Source organism: Barbus barbus, assembly GCF_936440315.1.
Source record: "Barbus barbus genome assembly, chromosome: 24".
In the NCBI taxonomy this organism is placed as follows: Eukaryota; Metazoa; Chordata; class Actinopteri; order Cypriniformes; family Cyprinidae; genus Barbus; species Barbus barbus.
Window position 1 is genome coordinate 30,660,044 of NC_136752.1, and position 16,592 is coordinate 30,676,635.

The 16,592-nt window shown below is 39.2% G+C and overlaps 1 protein-coding gene across 2 annotated transcripts in view; it reads right to left on the reverse strand.

The window, feature by feature from the left end:
* The window catches only part of LOC306843398 (bromo adjacent homology domain-containing 1 protein-like), an 18,967-nt gene extending 10,701 nt beyond the window's left edge, over positions 1–8,266 (reverse strand). Inside the window, exons 1-5 of one of the 2 annotated variants that reach the window (XR_013781840.1) lie at positions 8,159–8,264; positions 5,591–6,796; positions 3,150–3,472; positions 1,601–1,760; positions 831–910 (exon numbers count right to left, since the gene is read on the reverse strand). Coding sequence is in view for 1 of the 2 variants with exons in the window: in XM_079374881.1 (XP_079231007.1) it covers positions 831–910; positions 1,601–1,760; positions 3,150–3,472; positions 5,591–6,776 (1,749 nt within the window). In the remaining variant the exon portion in view is untranslated. Of the gene's footprint in view, positions 1–830; positions 911–1,600; positions 1,761–3,149; positions 3,473–5,590; positions 6,797–8,158 lie in introns of both variants that reach the window. The other variant, XM_079374881.1, reaches the window with a different exon arrangement.
* Positions 8,267–16,592: the final 8,326 nt, after the last annotated feature.

Consider the following 16,592-nt stretch of genomic DNA (forward strand, 5'->3'; position numbering starts at 1 on the left):
GATCTTACTGCAGTTCTAGACTAAATATCTACATGATCTTACTGTAGTTCTAGACTAAATATCAACATGATCTTACTGTAGTTCTAGACTAAATATCTACTGTACATGATATTACTGCAGTTCTAGACTAAATATCTACATGATCTTACTGTAGTTCTAGACTAAATATCTACTGTACATGATATTACTGCAGTTCTAGACTAAATATCTACATTATTTACTCATCTCACCTGCACTAAAACACTCAGAATCAATAAAGAACAGTGAGATACAAACTCAGAATATTATACAAACCTGCAATAATTAAATATGTTAAAAAACACAAATATAATTTATGTATTTAATCCTATTTTATCAACTGATGTCTTTCCTGCTGATTCAACCAAACTAATAAGCATAAATGACTTTAGATTCACATTTCCTTCAGCCTGAGACCCATTCATTGCACTTTTGATGTGAAACGGCTTTTACATTTGCCAAACATAGAAATTTGTATAATAAAAACAAACCGTGAAACACAGGCCAGATGAGAAAATGTAACACAAAAGTATCAATGCATTACTATCCATAAAAAGCAACTAAGTAATGCCATTACTTACTTTTTTAGGGAGTAGTGCAATATTGAAATGCGTTACATTTAAAAGTAACTCTCTCATCTATCACTAACCTTGTGCATGAGCAGCAGTAATAACAATTATTATTTTTATTATTATTATTTATTCATATTAAATTATTGCTATTTTGTTGGTTCTGATTGCTTCTATTGTCATCATTTGCAAGTCACTTTGGATAAAAGCATCTGCTAAATGACTAAATGTAAATGTAATCACCTCGCAGTGCATGCTGGGATCTCTGCCGCCCTGCGTGTGCTCAGGACGATAGTACCAGAACAAACTCATCATCATCTCTCCTGAAACAACACAGATCAGATCAGGTCACACAACTGAGGATCTCATTCATTCACATTAAACACAAACATGTCACCCCCACAAAAAAACCCCACAAAAAACAACACTTTGTGTCATAAGATTCATGCAACGGATGCTGGGAACTGCACAAATTCGCTGTCTAGTTTCTGTTAATGCAACAAAGAGTATGTGTGTAATGAATTCAGTTGAATAGCTGTTCAGTTTAAGAACAATTAGATAAAACCAGTTTAGCTCGACCAATCACCAAACAATGCTTCATTTAGTTCAGTCTGTGGTGGAAAAACATCACATTAGCAAAATATGCTCCGCTCAAAGAGTCTGAATCATTTTTGATCTGCTAGTCCACTCTATGAAGAATATTTGGGTGTAATATGTCACAGTTTACTTTATTTTGCTCTCCTCACTTACAGAAATGAGCTATAGAGTCCTGCACCGAACAAATATCAAACATGTTATCTGCTGTCTGAATGATGTTTGGTTTGACTGTACGTATCGCATCACATGAACAAACTGGTGAATCGCTTTTGAACCAGTTCTTTGAAACCAGAACTAGTTTGCAGAAAAGTATCAGACTTCACATCATTAGTTTTAAAGACTCCTGACAGAGTTCAGTTTTTATTCCCTGCACATGATTTGCGAGGTAATTAATGATGATTCTTCATCTTTGTCACCTGTTCTGGGGTCTTCCCACAGAGCGGAGATCTTGGCCACGAACGGCAGGGATTTCTTGCGGGGTCCGGACCGTAAGAGGACTGTGTCTCGCACTCGGATCACCTCTCCGTCCCGCTCCACTCCTTCATAACACTGACGAAGAACCGTCTCGTCATCGCCCTGCAAAACCACATCCATTACAGCTCAAACTGACACTACATACACTTTATGCTCCTCAGTACTTGAGCGAGCTCTTATCACATTATAGTCCTTCATGTCCGCTGCGTTCTCAAAACTCTGGCCATTTGATAATACTTAGAATATCACAATCGACTGCGGGCGGCAGATCCTTTTTCTATTTAGCCCCCAAATTCTGGAACAATCTACCTAACACTAATTTGCATTAATTAGATCAACCGGAACCGGGAACACTCCCCACAACACATGATGTACTCATTACATCATAAGAAGAATGGCATCTACGCTAATATTAGTCTGTTTCTTTCTTATTCCGAGGTCACCGTAGCCACCCAGATCCAGACTGTATCAGATCAGATGGTGGATCAGCACCTAGAGATGACCTCTACAGCAGGACACCTAGATGAGCCCCAGAGACTGATCCCCAGGGAAGACCCTGTCTCCAGACGGCCATCGGGACAAGACCACAGACCCCAGATGAGTTCTTTGCACAATCTGATTCTGCTTTAGCCTAGATTTAAACTGATGATTTTGTCTGGCCAGAGGAGAATGACACTATTTCCACAAACTATTTCCCCTTCTAAATACTGTATAGATGATATAAAGCCACCCAGCTCTATATCAAGCCGATGTAAAGCTGCTTTGACACAATTTGCATTTTTAAAAGCACTATACAAATAATATTGACTTGACTTTAGATTTGAGATTTACATTCAACTTTATATTCATTGTGCAGAGTACAAGTACAGAGCCGATGAAATGCAGGTAGCATCTAACCAGAAGTGCACATAAAGTATATAAAGAAATATAAAATGTGTGTATATACATTAAGCTTTATGACATATAGTGCAAGTTATGAGGTAGAAGGGCAGAGACCAGCTAACTGCTAATGACTGTAAATATAACATAAGGTGCAAAGGAAGAATAAACAGAAGGTGCATTATACAGTGAGGTATGTAAACAGCATAAATATGTGTCCCTGCAGCACAAAAGCAGTCATCAGTAGCACAGGTATATTTGTAGCAATAGTCAACAATACATTGTATGGATCACAATTATACATTTCTCTTTTATGACAAAAATCATTAGGATATAAAGATCATGTTCCATGAAGATATTTAGTACATTTCCTACTGTAAATATATCAAAACTTCATTGTTGATTAGTAATATGCATTGCTAAGAACTTCATTTGAACAACTTTAAAGGAGATTTTCTCAATATTTAGATTTTTTTGCTCCCTCAGATTCCAGATTTTCTAATAGTTGCATCTCAGACAAATATTGTCCTATCATAACAAACCATACATCAATGAAAAGATTATTTATTCAGCTTTCAATAAAATGACTGGTCCAGTCTTTCAATCACTCACCGCTATAAACACCTCCTTCTCGGTGGGGACTCCGACTGGACGCCATCCGTTCGTGGCCTGCCTCCGGCTCTTCTTCTTCTGATGTTTGGCACTTGCTGTGGGTTGTTTCTGGGATGATCTGCTGTGGCCCGTAGTGAGCGAGCCGTTGGATGGCTTGGTGTTTTGGGGGCACTCTTTGCCCATCTTCAGCCTGACCTCTGCCTGCCTGTGGTCAGACAGAAGATGCGGGATGACCGGAGAGGCCGGGGTCACTCGGGGCATGCTGGGACATCCAGAGAGTGGCAGGGCCGGGGCAACGAGGAGCGTGCGACTGTGCTCATCTTCTAAAACAGCACAATCAAACACACTGTCATGAGTACTAGGGGTGTAACGCTACATAAAAACACAGAAAACTCAAGTTTCGGTACAAAAAAATAAAATAGCTTTTAAATGGTAGTTTACTGAAACTATGGCTTTGTCTTTAAATAAAAAGTCTAGCTGCAGTTTATGGTGTTGTTGAAATGCTTCCATTTTTTAATGCAAAATAATGCACATTATAATCTGAATTGCAACAAAAAGACTCACTTGCTGTCAGGATGAACCTTCATGAAAAATGTAAACTTGCATGAATTTCTAACATTTAAAGATAAGGATAAAACCATCAAGTTATGCGCTGAGGAAAACATGTCTCAAATGCATTAAACAGCACATGCATCTGACAGGAGCTGCTGTAAACGTTTGTAGTTTTATGAGTTCTGGGGTGTTCAGGTCTTCTTGGGAAGTTTGTATTTATGAGTTGGGAAGCTGTAATTACGACATCATGTTGTTTAAGTCACATTGGCGGGAGCAAGAAGGCGATGTACTATTTCTAACAAAAATTCACCAAGATATTAAACTCTACCTCTATAAAATGATGAATAAAGAATGCCAATCGTGTGTTTTAGCTTTTTTTAATGTTTCTATGTAGGTTCTGTAACTGAATTGCTACATATTCTAGTATTTGGTATTCAATGGTATTTTGTACATGCAACTTACGTTTATTGTAAATATAAATCATTAATTTCACCAAATTACCATCAATACAGACGCTGCATCCCTCAACTCGGAAACTCAAGGCTTAAAAGAAAGTTCAGTTTCTGAATCGTAATTACGACTTTATTTTGGCGTTCATGTGCGTTCAAGTTATAAATACGATCTTTCCAACAAGACTCGAGTGCACCATTAGTTTAAAACAGTTAATAAAAAGCATGTCTTATGTTTAGCACAATTTGGATGGTTTAATTTTCCAGACTTTTATAAAAAGATGCTACACTGCCAGTGATTACTTCCACACGTGTACATGCTGCTGCAGCAGAAAGCACTAGCTCAAGCATGAATCGTACCGTAACATTGGTCATATAAATGAAGTAATGCGCTATACACCTCTTTCTCATATTTGTTCTTTTTTTGGATCGGTTCTTATTTATAACAACAAAGAAAAAAGAAAAAATACCTATATTGTGATTATTAATCATGATTATTAAGAAAAGAAATGGGGGGAAATATGTAATATTTCTAGCTGATTTTGCTTTGGAACCATCAGAAAACTTTAAATCAGTTTTTCTCTAAACTGACGTTGCTGACGTAGTCGACTTCAGACGGGTGTAGCTCAGTCATTTTTAGTCTGATTCAAATCATACATCATTTTGGAGGTCTTTTAATGAAGAAAGTAAAAATATAAATAACTAATTTTTGAAAAATTGCACATTGTGACTCATTTTGCCAGTGCAGCTCACAAAAGTAGTGTAATGCATTACTTTCTATAAAAAGTAACTAAAGTAATGCAATTACTTCAGTGTTGGGGAGTAACTAGTTACATGTAGCGCAATTATGTCATTTAATTACAAAATAAATTTAATCGTAATCAGTTACAGTTTATGTGTATTTAAATTACAGTTGAAAATGTTAATGATTATAAAGAGGGTAACATGTGAATATTTTCACACACGAACAGATTTGATTGATTTCTTTCATAAATGTCATTGACTGCTTTAAAATATGAGACAGCAATGTTTCAGGAGTTTAGGACACAGAGCTGTTTTATTTCCTGTTTGGGTTTATGTTTATGCTTTATTTTTTAAGATTAACTGTGTTTTTCAAGGCATTGTTAGATGCCAGTGTTTCTGTCATAACTACACAAAGATTTGATTTCAGAAACAGTATCGTAGCTATTAAACTATTTCTTATGATTTTAAATCTGTATTAACCTCAGAACGATCTGAAAGTAAAAAGAGGAGCTAAAGTCTGGTTTTGTGGCGGCTGTGTTTAAAAATGAAACTATTACAATCTTAATTAAAGTGATGAAGTATTCTGAGAAGTCTGACAGTAATCAGTGTTGAGTTCTGTAAGCTTATTCCTGCTGCTTTACATGCTTCAAAATTATTACCAGTTCAAAACATTTGAATCATCACCGTCATCATCACCTGTTTTAATGGGCCGGCTGCAGCTGGAGAAGGAGCAGGTCCGGCCGGCGCTGAAGGCGAATCCTCCGACCCGACAGGCCTCGTGGCAGCAGAAGGCCGGGTGTGGGATCCGGCTCAGACTCGCCGGCCCGGGGCGAGCGATGTGGACGTAGTAGCTGGAGCAGCAGGGATCGGCGCACAGAACCAGGCACTCGTGCTTGACCCGGTGCTCCTCGCCCAGGAAGAGCGCCACATACTCCGGCGCACAACAGAAACACGGACCCAGCTCCGCTTCCACCGGCTCCTCCTTCACCAGACGGTATCCCAGCATGCTCTGGTATCCGGGTTTACTCAAGCGGTGGCTCTCCGGAGTCCGTTTGGACTCCAAGCTCCTGGTTTTGCACACTTCGCAGGCTCCGTCTGGTTCCGGCTGCGTCCAGTTGTGTTTCTTGGACTTCTGCGGTGGTTTGGCTTTGACCGTCTTGCTCTCAGGTTTGATCCTGTGCTTGTTTGCGCTTGAGCTGGTGAGCTTTAGCAGCGCGGCGGCGTTGAGTCCAGCTAAGCGTCGCGGAGCGGGAGCATACAAACTCGCTCCGTCTCCATCCGTCTTGGGGTTTTGGAACGTCTCGGTCTTTCTGGCTCTTTTGGAGCAGGTTTGCTCTGATCCGTCGGCTTGTTTCTTGGTGTGTTTGGCACTTGGCGAGCCGTTGGGTTTCTCGAGCAGAAGGCTGTTGAGCGCCTCGGCGTTGAGCGAGGCTAGTCTACGTTTGCGTGGCTCCTGAGCTGAAGGTTTATCGAAGGGTTCGGGCCGTTTCTCCCTGGTTTTCTCTGCTTTCTTGTGAGATTTTGGTGTCTTTTTGTTGGGATCCACTTCACTCGTCTTGGTCTCGTTATCTAGGTGAGTGAGCAGAACGTGACAACTCAAGGCCTCGCGTCTTCCTCGTAACGGGTAGAGCTTCCGATGGCGCTCGCTCGTAGCTTTGGACTTTGCTTTCTTAGTCTTTCTTTCATCCATTTTCATTGAACGCTTTGCCAAACATTGACTCTCCTTGACTTTCTTCGCCATGTCTTTCTTGGCCTTGCCTTCTCGCAGTGAATGCGCAGGCCAGGCTCCGCCCACTGTTTCACCATGTGACCAGCCCTCTACGTGGCCCCGCCCCTCGCCGTGATACTGGCCAATGGAAGTGTTTTTCCGAGCATGGGTCATCACATGCTTCCTGAGAAGAGCTGCGGGATGGAGAGGATCTCAGGTTATTATTACAACACTCATGAACAAGACACAAATCACTGCTTTTAGTAAGAACTGGGTTTCTGCAGACCACTCAAGCTCTTCCACTCCGACTCAATCAATCATTGCTTTTTGAACCTTGAATCATAAACTCATTTAATATTTGATCAGTTTCTCAGAAAACAAGACTTCACATCTTCATTTTGCATCTCCAGTAAATGTATGTTGATTTATGGATGTTTGTACTGGAAAGCAAGGCAGAAATACTGAAAATACCTTCTGATATGACCTGAACGCAGCAGTAGAGCACAGGTCATGACCTGTACTGATGTGTTGTTGATAGCTTCTATAGCTTGAGCACTGAGCTCCTGAGACTCTTCAAAACATCACGTTGTGCACCGTCTGTGTTTCTAATAGATGAATAATCACAGATGCTAATTTGGAAGCAAATACTCGTATACTACTCTCACTATTAAAGCTCAGAATTCAGCAAGAATATGAATCTGAATCCATGAAAGAACAATCCTGCATCCTTGAGCAACCGATCTGAGTCCCTGCAGCACAAAAGCAGTCATGAGTAACACAGGTATATCTGCAGCAATAGACAACAATACATTGTATGGATCAAAATTATACATTTCTCTTTTATGACAAAAATCATTAGGATATTAAGATCATGTTCCATGAAGATATTTAGTAAATTTCCTACCGTAAATATATCAAAACTTCATTTTTGATTAGTAATATGCATTGCTAAGAACTTCATTTGAACAACTTTAAAGGAGATTTTCTCAATATTTAGATTTTTTTGCTCCCTCAGATTCCAGATTTTCTAATAGTTGTATCTCAGACAAATATTGTCCAATCATAACAAACCATACATCAATGGAAAGATGATTTAGATGAAGTTTACAGATGATATAATAATCTCAATTATGATAAATTGACCCTCATGACTGGTTTGGTGCTCCAGGGTTCTTTACCTGAACTGCAGAAACACTTGAGTGTAATTAGTACCGTTTTAAAACAAACGGTGATCAGCGAACACACGGCGTGAATCGTGACGTCACGCACGGAGGGGATTTAAAGTTCGACGCCGTGAGTTACCGTTACGCTCGTGACGTCACGCCGCTTATTAGTTCGTGACGTGGTCGCGGTGTTTGTTGTTTATTAGAACGCGAGAGGCCTGACGCCCTCCTTCAGCAGCAGCAGCAGCGTCGGTGGCGTTAAAACACGAGCTCTGCTGCGCGCTACCGAGTTATGGCTCTGACGCAGTTAAAGCGCCCTGGATTAGCGTGCGCAGATCGAGCGCGTTCCCGGAGCGCGCGAGTAAACGCGTGTTTATGTGCGCGAACACTCACCAGTTCAACGCGCGGTGAAGCGTCGCGGTCTCGCGGCTGTTTGCTCGTCTAATGCTGCTGTTTCTCTTCCTGCTTCTGCGCTGAACTTCATGCGAACCAATAACACACACACATGCTGGTCCTCCTCATCCAATCAGCACACCACGCTCATCGGCATTACAATATGCATCATACTCGGCGTCAAAATATCTATAATATGCAGCTGAGCACGCGTTGTAACGCACGCACGCTTTGGGCTCCGGCGATAAAAACATCTGCGACATGCAACAGAGAGAGAGAGAGTTTGAACACCTGAAACACACCTAAAGACCATTGCTCTGTGTTTCTAAAGGAATCTGCTCTTATAAACGACTGAATATCATTGCATTAGATAACAAAAATATACAAGCTGATCATGTAATTTATGACATATATGCACTATATCAAAGATGATATTGCCATATACAGTGCCCTCCACTAATATTGGCACGCTTGGTAAATATGAGCAAAGGCGGCTGAGAAAATAAATCTGCATCTTTTGATCTTTCACTCAAATAAATTCACAAAAATTCTAACCTATCATTGAAGTAAAACAACTGAAAGTTCAGAGAAGGTGTCATGATGAAATAAATGTTTTTCTCCAATGAATGTTGGACACAATTATAGGCACCCTTAGAAATTCTTAAGAGTAAAATATCTCTGAAGTATATTCCCATTCATATTCACAATTTTGAGCACTCCAGGGTGATTATGAACATTAAATTATCCAGCCATGGCTTCCTGTTTCACAGAAATATAAATAGGAGGGAAAACAAAGCCCAAATTCCCTTAATCATCATCACAATGAGAAAAACCACAGAATATATTTCTGATGAGCAGCAAAAGATAATTGAGCTTCACAAATTAGTGAAGTGGCTTTAAGGAAATCCCCATTTCCACCATCAGGGCAATACTTAAGAATTTCCAATCAACAGAAAATGTTATGAATCTGTCTGGAAGAGGACATGCAAGCTACTGTTATAAACATGAGCCCCGTCAGACTGGTCGTGGCGGCGGTGTGGCAACAATATATAGTGATATTCTCAATGTTACTCAGAAAACAGGATACAGGAGGTTTAAATCATTCGAAATACTTCTGCTCAATGTTACACTGTTAGATATGCAGAAGAAATCTCTCTTATCTCTTGCTCTGGCTACTGTGTATAGACCGCCAGGGCCATATACAGATTTCCTAAAAGAATTAGCAGATTTCCTCTCAGATCTAGTTAATGTTGATAAACTGCTAATTGTCGGAGATTTTAACATTCACGTTGATAATACAAATGATGCGCTAGTATCACTCATCGTTTTAATCATACACTGTAATCATTATGTAATATGACAATACATTTCATATAGGTACATGTATGAATTACACAGTACTGCATGAATACTACTGGCTTTTGGCAAATATCTAATATAAATATAAAGCAGCTTTGAAGAAAAGCATCAAGTGTGTGACTTCGGGACAGTTGTTGGGTGTTTTCTGTCTCACCTGCATCTGATCTCTGGGTTCTTCTGCTCTCAGTCCCTGCTTCAGTGGAAATCTGAGGGATTTTAGAAGAACAGCAAACGTTCTCAGAAGTTATCTTATCTTTAATAATCTTTAAAAACTTTTACCTTGTTCATAAAACTTTTTTCTGAAATGATTGAGTCGGACGTTCAACTAACGTTTTTTAAATGTTATTTCAGAACATTCAGAGAACATTCAAAAGCAACGTTCCCATAATGTTTACAAAATTATTAAATGGAACATTTATATAGCTAAGAAAAATGTTTCTAAAACCTTGAAAAAACTGGACGTTTTCAAGGTTCAGAAAATATTCATGAATAATGTTTTCGTGACATCACTGGAACATTAGCAAAGCGTTCTTGGAGCGTATTGCTGTTAGTCACTGGCAGCTGGAATATAAATAGTATAAATAATAAATAGTACGCCAAATAAAAACAAAAACTCGTGGTATTGATATGCAAAAATGGACTTTGGCGTACATATGATATGCAGTTTTCACGTGCATATAATATGATACGAAATTTGTTGGTGTGAGAATCGCCAAAGTCAATTTTTGCGTATCAGTACCACGAGTTTTTGTTTTTATTTGGCGCACTATTTATATGCACTTTCATGAGATCGGGTTGCTTTGACAGAATGGATGTTTTTATAAAAACAGTAACCCTATACAGAAGACTGAAGATAAAGCAGCCGGAGGAAGCCTGCTTGTGAAACTGGCTCAGATGATGAAGATGTGTTGTATGTTTTAAGATACAACTGTTTTAAGGTCACACTGCAACCACAGCAGTCGCTCACATCTCCAGATATGACTGCAAGAACACAGAAAATCAATGCTCTCACTTTCACTTTCAATCAGAGAGCAGATCTGCACTAAAGACTGAGACACTGTGGGCACCAACTCAAAGACATGTTTACATACGGCCAACAATAAAGCTTTAGAACAGACAGAAGCGACTCCAAATCAAAGGCTCTGAGCAGTGTTTAGTGCTCAAACTGAGAAACAATGGCAGATGGAGAACGCTCGAGTTTTATGCTATTTAAAGGCACAAATCCTGCTTCACTTCACAACACCTCTGAGTCAATTTTGATATTTTAGAAGTGAAATATTTTATCCATCAGAAGTATTTGGACATTTGAGTCACTCTTGAAAACACCTGAATCTCTGAATCAAACACTCTTACAATCCGTTTCAAGAGGGCGTTTTGCAGCGATGCCTTAGCAGAAGCATGTCTGATTCCCAAAGAAATCCTTTCAGTTTTGAACAGTTGTTAATGATTTTGATCAATAACATGAACAAAAATGTAGATCTGCATCCTAACTCAAGCTACTATCAAATGTGCGTTCCTAAGAGAGAAAAAAGTGATATTATTATTAATATGATCAGGCAACACAACCCTGTTTCTTGATTTGAAACACAATCACTCATTAGAACATGCAGAAACTAAGACATTATTTTTCTATTAAGATATTTATTTTGTTAAGGAAAATTAAGCAAAAATCTGGCTTCAAACATGAAAGAAATAAAGATTTGACATTTATCATGATAATTATCGATATCGACTGATATGAAAAAAATGATTGTGATAATATTTTTGGCCATATCGTCCAGCCCTACTTTTTTCTCTTTTTTTTTGTAATGTGAACAACATTAATCATCTAAAGAACCTTTTTCCTTATAAAGAGCCTTGGATAAAGAGTCTATGGATGTTAAAGATTATCCAAGAAACCATCAATGCCAACGAAGAACCTTTCTGAAGATTTCTGCCACCATTCTTCATTCATCATGAGTTTAATACTATAACTCATGCACAGAAATGGGTTTTGACCAATCTACAGCGAAACCAAGAATAATCACAGCCCTGAAGAGATGCAAAACTGGTTTTGTTGAATGCTCTGTCGACATCTGGAAAATAGTCAAGCTTTTGCACGGCTTTTGTTTGTGGACTTCTCATCTGTATTTACATTTTATTTGCAACCTATTATTTTAGGGCAAAAACATCTTATTCAGTTCAGTTTTTATGGATTATGAACTTTTTAACAGATAGGAAACAAATGGGGTCTTCTTGGACACAATGACACTAAAATAAATAAGTAAATAAATGATCATATTTAAATATTACAGAAGTTTAATTTGGATATGTTATATTAAACTAAAAGTAAAAGATATAAACTTATGTTATGGTTTTGTATACAAAGCTCACAGTTGTCTAAATAAATAAGATTCTTATATCAGAGCTCTGAAACTAGTATCTAATTACAGAGCTGGGTCGATTACTGACTAATTGTAATCCGTTACTGATTCCAAATTACATGACAAAATCCAATAATCCATTACATTACACACTTTAGCTAATATAATCAGATTACTTTTGACCTAACTCGTTTATCACATTGATTTAAACAGGATAATCTTGTACCACAATGATGTAAAAATACAAAGAGTGAGAAAATATATTCCTTTCATTGTAATTAACAACATTAAGTGCATTAAACGTTATATTACGTCAAGGTTTCCCAAACTGGGGCTCGTAAAAGAACTGCAGGGGTTTGTGAGTTTAATGAAAGGCAAACATGCAGTGTTGATTAATCATAAAAACATAAAATTAAAATACATCATTTTAAAATAACAAAGTAATTCACTTACTAAAAAAGAAATATTTTATGTTTACCTGCACGCCATATGATCATTAACCAATGTCAGAGAACCCTGAACATGCAAAAGTGATCCTTAATTATTAAAATATTTCTTTCTTTAACTTTAGTTAGTGTGTAATGTTGCCGTTTGAGCATAAACAACATCTGCACAGTTATGATGCTCAAAGCTCAATGCAAAGGGGGATATTGTCTTTGACAGAATTACTGATTGACCACCTCTTTAAAGTACATATATCCGGTGAAAGAGGTTCAGATGACAAACAGTTTGAGAATGTCTGCAAATAAGAAATAGTTTGAAATACAAAAGACTTTCAATAATACATAATAATGCATGGTTAAATAACCTACAGAGTGATCATTCAAATCAAAATGAATGTGTTCATCAGTAGTTGAACTGAACTGATTTTTGTAAATCATTGATCAAATGCTGTGTTGCACCTGACTAATGACTAGTCTATGTGTGAATGTCCACAAAACTGCACTTTCTGTGTATATAGTGCTAGACTATTTTAGAGAGGAACTGTGTCTAATTAGAAGCTTTTTAACTAATGAAGTGCTTCATGTTGAACAGGTTGTTGCTGATTCCATAAACATACAGGCTGACTGTGGCGTACTATACAATTATGTTACCTAAAAATGAACTACACAGACATTTTTAAAAAACAGTAACTAATAAAAATGATTTTAAAAACAACAAAATATTTTATATTAAACTAAAAGTAAAGGATATTTAGAACATCAAAATAGTGCATTGTGTCGCAGCTTTATTTGAAACTTTTGTGTTATTTCATATAAATGCAACAAAAAAACACATTTTTATACTAAACATAATATAAATGAAGAAATTAGTGCTGTCAAACGATTAATCGCATCCAAAATAAACGTTTTTGTTTACATACTATATGTGTGTACTGTGTTTATTTATAATGTATATATAAATACAAATACAGTATATATTTTGAAAATATTTACATGTATATACATTTATATTATCTATAAATATATTTAATATATAAACAGCATATTTTTCTTAAATATATACATGCATGTGTTTGTATTTATATATACATAAATATACACAGTACACACATATATATTACGTAAACAAATCTTTTATTTTGGATGCGATTAATCATTTGACAGCACTAGACAAAACACAACAAAATTACTAAAACTAACAGTAATTAAAATGAAAAATACATCTAAAAGATATTAAACTCAAGATATTAACGAAAATGATAATAGTATCTCAACCATACTAAAATAACCAAAAAAATAAAGAAATGATATTATCTAAATGTTAGAGAACTTTAATTTGGATATTTGATATTAAACTAAAAGTAAAGGATATAATTTTGTGCATTGTGTTGCGGCTTTAGGTCACAGTTCTCTAAAGAAAAGAAGAAATAAAATCACAACGTCTGAAACTAGTAATCTAATTAGAAGCTGTACTAATGAAGCGCTTGATGTTGAACAGGTTGTTGCCGACTCCATAGACGTACGGGCTGACCGCGGTGTAAAGGGTGGTGATGAAGAACTCCGTCTCTGACCACAGAGGGAAGGAGTCAGGGTCAAACGCCAGGTGAAGGATCAGATAGATGGTCCAGTTGAGCTGGAACAGCATCATGGCCATCAGGATGGACAGCGTGCTGCGCTGGTAAGACGATCTCCGGGGCAGCTGTTGGGTCGTCGCAGTGCTCGGAGCCTGTCGGGCCCTGACCCTTTTCTGCTGGGCTATTAAAATCCTGGCGATCATGGTGCTCGTTAGCGTGACAATCAGCAGCGGGAGCAGGTTGCACACCAGAATGAAGGAGTACTTGTAAGCACGGTTGCGAGTCGGGCATCTGGTTAACGAGCACTGGAAGAAATCGACCGGACAGCCCACAGACGAGGAGTTTAGGTGACTCCAGTCCAGGTTAATGAGAAGCATGGGTAAACTGAAGAGAAGAGCCACCGCGCCGCAGAACACCGAGAGAAACACAGCCGAGCGCAGGCCGTCCATGAAGACGGGAAGGTTGACCCGTGTCTGGACGTCTCGCAGCTTCTGATAGCGGTAGACGCTGATGAGGACCGTGAAGAGGATGCTGGAGATCTCCCCGAAGATGGTGAGGGACTTCAGGCCTCTGCAGCTCCAGACGCTTATCCTGATAGACGAGCGCAAGAGCAAGATGTCGTAGACGTCCACGACCACGATCTCCTCCAGATTGGCCACGGCGAGTCCGAGGAGAAAGATCTCGAAGGACTTGAGACGAGGCGTTTGAAGGATGGAGATGATCAGGATCGTGTTTCCTACCACGCCGAGGATGGAGATGACGATCCTCAGAGCCAGAAGCTCCAGGTAAGAGCCCTCCATCGGTGCGTTCTGAAGCAGATCTGGAGACGTTTCTGCTCCAGCGGATCGAAGTTTCTGTGATGTCACTGCATCTTGCTTAATTAATGAGAAGCTGGAGAAGGTGGGGAACGGTGTAATTGATGCCTTAGAGCTTTGGTGTCCTTCATCTCATGACGAGCTGGAGCTCAGTCTTAATTTCTCCATGGAGTTTGGCCTCACATCTTCATCACGGACTTGATGTTTGACAATAAACATCCAAGCAGAGCAGCTTTCATTATTTTTAATTAAAAACATTTAGCTGCGTCACACATTTGTGTGACAGAATAATCTCATTAACACATCTCTCTCTCACTCAATCAAAAGTAAGAACATCTTAATCTAAAAAAGTTATACAGTGGTGGCCAAAATTCTTAGAACACCTGACAGATCTGAAAATATTGACTTTTTTATGATTTAATTTCATAATGTTCATGAAACATGCAGATGGTTGCTTGCTCTGAACACAACAAATATCAGATGAGCCGTACTGTTTTTATACACTTTTAACTTTAATATTTGTAATGTCGACCTATTGCAGTGATTACAGCAGCACATCTCTCTGGCATAGTGTCAATATATCTGACCCTGCAGCACAGAAGCAGTCATCAGTAGCACAGGTATATTTGTAGCAATAGCCAACAATACATTGTATGGATCAAAATTATACATTTACATTTAGTCATTTGGCAGACGCTTTTATCCAAAGCAAATTACAATTGGGGAATACAAAAAGCGATTCATCTTGAAGAGGCAGTCAGACAGAGGAAGTGCTCGTAACACCAAGTCTCAGTCATTGTTCAAATAAGTGAGATTTTTTTTTTTTGAGTTTAGGATGAAGTCAAGTACTGCCGAAAGAGATGAGTTTTCAGTTGCTGCTTGAAGGTTGCCAGAGATCCGGCGTTCCGGATAGGGGTGGGAAGATTATTCCACCAGCCAGGAATGGTGAACGAGAATGTCCTGGAGAGTGATTTTGAGCCTCTCTGTGATGGTACCACAAGGCGTCGCTCACTAGCAGATCTCAGACTTCTGGAGGGGATGTAGGTTCGTAATAGTGAGTGGAAGTAGGAGGGTGCAGAGCCTGTGGTAGTTCTGTACGCAAGCATCAGTGACTTGAACTGGATGCGAGCTGCCACTGGTAGCCAGTGCAAGGAGATGAAGAGAGGTGTAACATGCGCTCTTTTGGGCTCGTTGAAGATCAGTCGTGCCGCTGCATTCTGAATCATTTGTAGAGGTTTGATTGTGTTTGATGGCAGACCAGCCAGAAGAGCATTGCAGTAGTCCAGCCTAGAAACAACAAGGGCCTGGACAAGAAGTTGCGCAGCATGCTCTGTCAGAAAGGGCCTGATCTTTCTGATGTTGTGTAGTGCAAACCTGCAGGAACGAGCCGTCTTTGCAATGTGCTCTTTGAAGGTCAGCTGGTCATCAAAGATTACACCAAGATTTCTGACCGAAGTTGATGGGGTAATCATTGATGAGCCGAACTGAATTGTGAAGTCATGCTGTAGAGTCAGAGTGGCAGGGAAGACCAGAAGTTCCGTCTTTGCCAGGTTGAGCTGTAGGTGATGTTCTTTCATCCACGCCGAGATGTCCTCCAGGCAGCCTGAGATCCGTGCAGCTACCGTTGGGTCATCTGGTTGAAAAGAGAGATAGAGCTGCGTGTCATCGGCGTAGCAGTGATAGGAGAAGCCATGTGCATGTATGATGGGACCCAGCGATGTAGTGTACGTGGAGAAGAGGAGGGGTCCAAGAACCGATCCCTGAGGAACTCCAGTGACCAGTTGATGTGGTTTGGATACCTCCCCTCCCCAGGCCACCCTGAAGGATCTACCGGTGAGATAGGATTCAAACCAGCGAAGTGGAATCCCAGTGATGCCCAG